The sequence below is a fragment of the Lycium barbarum genome, chromosome 10 (assembly GCF_019175385.1).
Source record: "Lycium barbarum isolate Lr01 chromosome 10, ASM1917538v2, whole genome shotgun sequence".
Taxonomy (NCBI): Eukaryota; Viridiplantae; Streptophyta; class Magnoliopsida; order Solanales; family Solanaceae; genus Lycium; species Lycium barbarum.
This window is the reverse complement of record NC_083346.1, coordinates 20,292,809-20,300,180: the sequence shown is the minus strand read 5'-3', so window position 1 is coordinate 20,300,180 and position 7,372 is coordinate 20,292,809. Positions and strand designations below refer to the sequence as shown.

General features: G+C 33.4%; 1 protein-coding gene across 3 annotated transcripts; it reads right to left on the bottom strand.

The window, feature by feature from the left end:
• Positions 1 to 1,555: 1,555 nt before the first annotated feature.
• On the bottom strand, positions 1,556 to 6,946 carry LOC132613800 (UDP-rhamnose/UDP-galactose transporter 4). 3 transcript variants are annotated; one of them, XM_060328035.1, is made up of 6 exons: positions 6,697 to 6,946; positions 5,399 to 5,605; positions 4,310 to 4,494; positions 4,021 to 4,221; positions 3,139 to 3,300; positions 1,556 to 2,092 (listed from the first exon to the last, which is right to left on the bottom strand). In XM_060328035.1, exons 2-6 carry the CDS (start codon positions 5,541 to 5,543, stop codon positions 1,769 to 1,771), a joined length of 1,017 nt encoding a protein of 338 aa, XP_060184018.1. In that variant the 5' UTR covers positions 5,544 to 5,605; positions 6,697 to 6,946; the 3' UTR covers positions 1,556 to 1,768. The 3 variants fall into 3 exon arrangements, with proteins under 3 accessions (XP_060184018.1, XP_060184020.1, XP_060184019.1); XM_060328037.1 differs by having other exon boundaries at positions 5,399 to 5,600; XM_060328036.1 differs by lacking the exon at positions 6,697 to 6,946 and having other exon boundaries at positions 5,399 to 6,394.
• Between the last annotated feature and the right edge of the window lie 426 nt (positions 6,947 to 7,372).

The window sequence follows — 7,372 nt, the reverse complement described above, 5'->3', positions numbered from 1 at the left end:
TACAAATAAATAACATTTTTATCCTATAAGCACACCAATATCTTGTCTAATCCAAGTTGCTAGTACAGCCTAGATTTAAGTTATATATATTCAGAGTTAAATCCAAGATTTAAACTTTATGTGTTCAACCTATAAGGTGTTTAGTGTTGAACCTAATATATTATTAAAATGTTGGGTTCATACCTAATATTTGCTTTAAGTAAATTTGTATACATTATTATACTCCACATCGAAACTACTAGATTTAGATGAACCCGGTGCATCTGCGCTTATATATACTGAAATGTAGAAAAAATTCACACTAATTTAATTGGTTATAACAAGTTATTATTCTATTTTCTAGATTAGTGAGAGTTGCCTGTTATTTTAGGTCAATTTAACTTGGTGTTAGAAAACATAAATCTACTGTTAGTTCACACAATTTAACTTGTGTTATCTGCTAGAAATGAAGACTCCCGAGCCATTGAATGCCAGAATTAATTACCAAATTACTCTTGGCATGAAAACATCATTTCCAAGAGTATAAATTGAATGAGATTCTCATCCTTTTTTTTTTAGCCACTTTCATCACTTTTCAAATTCATGCATCCAAGTGTAATTTAAGGGACCACAAACTTACAACAATAAAAATGCAAGAATCTCATATTTAATGTATTCTTACGTCCCTTTACCAAACATGTTACAGTAGCATTCATTGTGTAATTTTACATGAAGTGGATATACCTATTAAATGCCACGTTAACTGTGGAAATTCATTCATTTCCGAATCATACAATACAATAAATAGCTTCACATGGCTCACAAGTCACATATATATAATTGCATAACTCATGAGTTAATACTGAAAGCTCTGAACTGGGAATAGGATGACGATACTTTACCGTCATTTTATTGGTGGCACGGCAGTTTACACACATTCTCCACGTCCTATCATTTTTTGTTTGTGTGTGCCCTTGGTTGCTTTGCATTCTTTATATCATTATTTATTGGGATCTCAACAATTTTAGCCAACCGGCTAAAAACAATTCACTCTGCGAGTTGTACCTGTAACTATTGCTAGTGTATATTCTCTGTATAACAAGTGTATAATATATATAATTAAAATGTACTTACACCAAGTCTGCATCTATTGTCGCAAAAAAAAATGTTTTTGGGTGGTATAACACACCGTCCTTAAATTGTAAATCATATACATACATGTTTCATATACATATACAGTAATACATATGCGCATATATGTATGTGTGCGCGCGCGCACAGTTTAAATCCTTGACATTTTCATATAATTAAAATTTACTTATACTAATCTGCACCCATTGTTACAGAAAAGGGTGTGCGCGTAGTGTTTGTAATGGTATATTTATCTGCTGATTTAAAATTGTAAACTTACCGCTGATTAGGGAGAATGGCACAATTTTGAAATTTCCTGTCACTCAAATCATCAGGGCCAAAAATTTGTGACTTTTACCCTACTTAACCTTTGGTTTTATGAATATTTTGTGTAGACTACACTGCTTCATAATACACAAACCAAGATTGAAAATGAACAGAGGGAGGATCAAAGCTACAATGCTTCTTAAAATAATGATCAAATGACACTCTCTTTGCAGTCTAACATACATAATTAGGGAAAGCAAAAGAAAAGAAAATCTCACTGTTAAAGAAGAGGAAAGATTAGACTGTGAAATACAAAAATCATATGGTTGAATCAAATACTTGTGACTATATGGAACAAGAAAAGAAATATGAAATTGTCAATTGCTCCTCCCTATACTTTCTCGTCGAGCTCAGTTGGTAGTAACAGGTTGTGTTTTTCAGGTTTGACGATAGTGGGAGGTGGGACCCGCTCTTTTCCACCGGGTTGTGAGGAAGCGTTACCGTACCAAATCATGCCAACGATTGCAACGCCCATCCCGAAGACAACGTGTAGATTGAGCCCCTCTTTTCCAAAGAAGAGGAAACCCAAAATCAGGACAAGAATGGTCTTCATATGACCAAGCACTTGAAATGTCACTGCTGTAAATCTTCCAATGCAGATGAATTGGCTCAGATTCGTCCCTATTGCTATCGAACATGATAGGACGATGAAAAACTGCAAATGAGAAAGGGAAAAAAAACATACAAATTATTATAATCGCAAACTAGTAAGACCAAAGGTGACATACAATTGGGTCTAGTATGCACCAGTTTCAACCTTTTTTAAGGTGTCATTTGGTTGATGGTTAGTGTTATGCAGGTATTAGTAATGTAGGGTATTCATGTATTAGTTATTTCATCTTCTATCCTATAGATTCCCTCATAACTTATACGTGTATTAGTTATGCGGGATTGCAAATTGCTAACCAAACACATACTTTGTGTGTTGAATTTTATACATAGCACAAATATACCAAACGCGGTACAAGTTATGTAGGATTTAATACATGAATAAATCACCTCATAACCAACAACCAAACGACCCCTAAAATGCTTTGGTGTTAAAAAGTCAAGGATTGTACAATCAAACCTCTCTATAATAACATTGTTGGGGCTGAAATTTTTCAGCTGTTATAAGGAATGGCTGTTATACACATATAACAGCATTGACATTTAAATAAAACTTCGTTGTTATAGGCAAAAAAGATGAATAAAATCTAATTTTATTTTTAATTGTTAAATTCTAAGCTTAATCACACTTTTGTATAACGAAGAAAAACCGTCTAATGATGAAAATATATATATTCATATAATATTTTTTGTCATAAATAGTGTATTAAATGATCAAATATTTAGTCCAAATCTCTACACTTATTATTGTCAATCATAGATATTTTATTTTTCTAAAGATGGTTAATTATTCTATTACAAAAAAAAGAAGATAATTGTTATATGGGGGGTAATTTTACAAAGGGCGTACTGTTATAAAGTTGATTGTTGTTGTTATAGGTGAAACGTTGTTATAGAGAAGTAAAATATAACATAAAAAATCGGTTTCGAAAAAACTTGGCTGTTATAGAGAGGAGGTGTTATATACGGGTGCCATTATAGAGAGGTAATGTTCTCCTTTCAAAGTGCGTGAGAAACTCAAGTGAATTGTATTACGTCACCATGATGTAACAGGTACTCTATGTCAATTAAAGTGGACTTTGATGTACTTACTATTGATATGGAGGTATAGTTATACGCGTCGACCCTCTTATCCGTCAACCAGTAGTCTACAAGGGGACCCATTAACAGCAGAGATGTAGCCTGTATTGGTGCAGTATGGCCCAATAGGTTGAATGATCCTAGTGAATATTTACGCTGAAGATAATGTACATACTGCATCGAAACGAAAATAAATCAGCCACATTAATAAGTCAGTGGAATTTATAGAGAGTAACAAAAATTAAAACGCTAACTTGACAGCAAATGCAATTGATTAGACCAGATATACAAAAGCGGGTAGCAGCTACACCAGAAAATCTGGTTCTATATATAACAACATGGGCTTTTTTCATTTTTGGCCCATCGACTGAAATTAATTACGGACGCGCCAAGATATATACACTGATTATTTATATATATATATATATATATATATATATATATATATATATATATATATATATATATTTTTTTTTTTTTGATGACATGGGAACCCGCAGCCGCTACCCTTTGGGTGCGCACAGGGTAAACCCAGCTCCTGTGCAATAGCTCGCAAACCACACAGGAGAGGTAACCCGCACTAGGCAAGCCCTGCGCGACGAGCTCGACCCAGAAGGCAAATCCCCCTGCTGGTAGGGGGTTTCGAACCTAAGACCTCCATTATGAAAGTCTCATGCTCAACCAACTGGGCCACCCTTGCGGGTTTATGATATGTATACATTTTTGTATACAATATGTATATTGTATGTATATTTGTAATTAATATGCATTACATATACACTAGCCGGCTATTATTTTTTAGAGCGTTCCAAAAAGGTAAGTATTCCTAAGTCCTAACATCATCAGGGAAAAAGCCAGCTATGTTGACATAAGCAAAGGCAATTGATAACTTACATATTGCTGCAGGGCGGTGCTCCAGACGGCGATGAAGGCAGCAATAAAACCCTTTGTATTTACACTTACATCAGTAACAGTACAGATTGCGACACCTAGTAGGACCAACAAAATGCTTAATTTGGTGTCCCTTGAGTATCGCACATTGTCCAGTACAATTTCCAAAAAGCACGACACCGGTATCATACTTAGCTTTGCAATCTGATGAGAGTTCAAGGGGAAAAGAGGTGTGAGTTCGAAATTCAAGAAAAGTAGAGCATAGATGTTTGATGAGATTCTTCACAATTACCTGATAGAATCCGACGGAGTTCCACATTAAACTCACATTCATTCCAACAATAGAGAAGTTTGCAAACAAAACGAATTTCAACCGTTCAGACCACGGAAGTTGGGAATTCTGGATATGCCCAAGCCATTTAAGAAAAAAGGTCATTAATGTCGTTGTAGCAAAGTGCATACCAGTTAAGGTTGTCGCTGCAAATTGGACGGAACAATAGGATAAAGTCAGGATAACAAAAGAAATATCAAGCTAATTCATTCTAAAAGCTTATGAACTATTAGTAAGATTCATATAAAACTAGTTCATAGAGAATCTAAGCTTTTAATCTCAAAGATTTATCTTAATCCATTAACTCCAAATTATAAAAACTAGATATTGAATTAGTGGGAGGCAAAATTGCAGCTTCTCTCAAGGATTAGAATGAGAAAGTTCATTTAAATTGTTCGGCTAAACAGCTTAAAAATTTGCTTAGTCTCAAAAAAGCCAAACATGAGTTGGTTAACCACGTAAAACAGCACACAGAAGCCAAGTAGAACGGTAATTTGATGAGAAAGCCGGAACATTGAGATATAAGAAGAGGGAAAAAGATCCATGTCACTTCTTTAGTAGAGGAAAACAATGTACAGCAGGCAAGTTAGAATCAAAATTTTCCGAATCCGCTATTAACTAAGCAGCATGAGTAATACTATAACACTAAAGCATGACTTCCAGATTAGCCACCATTTGGTCTAGTTTTTCTTATTCATGGTGGCCACTAAGACAAAATAGAAAGATGTTAACACCATAGGGGGAAAAATCATAGTCCCCCTTAGGCAAATAAACAAATAGAATAAGAGATGTCCAGAAAAGTAGCCTACTTAAAGCATGGATTAAAAAGATTTCTTTGAAATCATCTTTCTCTATAAGATTTCTTTCGAAGTGCTTAGACTTCAAATTACCATTAGAACCAAAATCTTGAGCCTCATTCAAACCGAAACAAAAGACATGCACTGACTAACTATTTTACATGAGTGGATGCAATAGAAGGAAAAGACAGCAAGATAAATGCAAAAATAGAAATGGAAGATATAAACCTTCAGGACAAGTGCCATAACGTACCAAAGCTGAAACCATATGTAGCCATTAAGGCTTTATTAACAATAATAATTCCAACTGAAGTGACAATATTGAATGCCCATGCTGCCAAATCAACAGCCAGTTTCTTCTCATCCTTCACAGCCATGGACATTTTCTTTGGCCGCATCTAAAGCATAGAAATCTTTTAACGTTCGCCCTTCAGAATAATCCCCCAACAATCAAGCTTCTCTGCATAAAAACACATCAATCAAATGAACAAGTGTAGTTTACAAGATTTATTCATAATCTCACAAAAAGAAAGTAAAATTTTATTTCTCTTGACCAAAACACGACCACCACAACATTTCATAGCTCAACCATGATATACAAAATTGATTACGTCCTTCCAACGAACTATAGTCAAACCTATGATTGTGACAAGCAAAATTAAGTTAAGAGAACTCAGAGGGGAAGATCCACAATATGCCTGCATACTTCCCCTGGTACATTACACTATTACATTTAGCATGGATGTAGATCAAACGAAATATTTATGCACGAAAAATGATTGTGCTTTATTTTGGCTCTTTCATCAATTTATAAAGCATATGATTGCTTATTTGAATCCATAAGAAAATCCAGATTCAAATTTCAATATACTCCATGTTAGGTGAAGGGTGAAAAACTCATCATTAGCTGATCATCTCTCTTTCTCACACACACACACATAGTAAATGATGGTATGAATTAGTACATTACAGATCAGAAAGCTTGTCATTATGGCACATACATGGAGCTATAAGAAACAATAAAAATCAGAAGTCTATTGCCACTATGTCATCTCCAGTTAAATACACTAAGATTCACATACTTCATTTCCTCAACATTTACATACCAATCCAACCATCAGCAGAGCAAAATCAATCAAATATAACAGATCTTCACAAGAACAAACAAACACTTCAATACTCCTAAAAATCACATAACACAAATCACACAAAACAAAAGAAAGAAAAAGGAAGAATCCATTCCAAAACCAAGAATCAAATACTAACAGATAGTAACTCAAGAGTCCAAATTCCAAGCAAATCACAAGCTAACTAATGAAAACCCCACAATAAAAGAAAGAAACATACAATTCCAAAAACCAACCTTTAAGGTAAAAAAAAACCCAAAAATCCAATCTTTCAAGAAAATCAAAAGCTAACTAATGAGAAACTCAAATCCACCCTAAAAAAAACCCCAACATCAAATAAATCACAAACTAAAAAGTAAATCTCAAAAAGGAAAGAACCCCAACAATTCAAATTCAAGAAAGATAACAACTTTAGTATACATACTTTCAAATGAATCCAAAAAAAAAGCGCCAAAAAAAAAAAAAAAAGAAGAAACAAGAACTGCTGCAAACTTGAAATGATCAAGTAGTTTTGGTTATATGGAAAGGGAGTTAATATGTGAATTGTTCAATTTGTATAAATACAAAGAATAGAACAAGGAAAAGAAGAGGAAATTTGGTAAACAATGGGAAAAGTTTGGATCTTTTGCATCATTAAGTAAGACTTGGACTAAGCAAAGAGTTGCAATGTTGCATTTTACTTCCTGTCTGCTTTCTTTCCTAAGTAAGCGCTTGATCACTTTTACTTGTCCTTATTAACTTCACCTACCTTAAAAATTAATAAATAAAATATATAATTTACCATAATATTTATATTAATTGATGTATACTGTCAATAGATTTGGAAAATAACTTAGAAATAAGTAATTAATGTTAAGGGTAAAATAAGAAAAAAAAAATTGTGTTTCTCTTGATATGTTAAAGTGAATAAGTAAAAGTGAAAAATTATTTTTTATATAGCGGACAAGTAAAAATAAACAGAGTGAGTACATTTTTTTTTTGTCCTTCCCCTAATTTCTGTAATTAATTAATTGAAATTTATATTTATTACGAGAAAATGATCATTCATGTTTGGGGGTAGGTTCAAAATAATCTCTTAAGTAAGCATCAAATAATTTTCT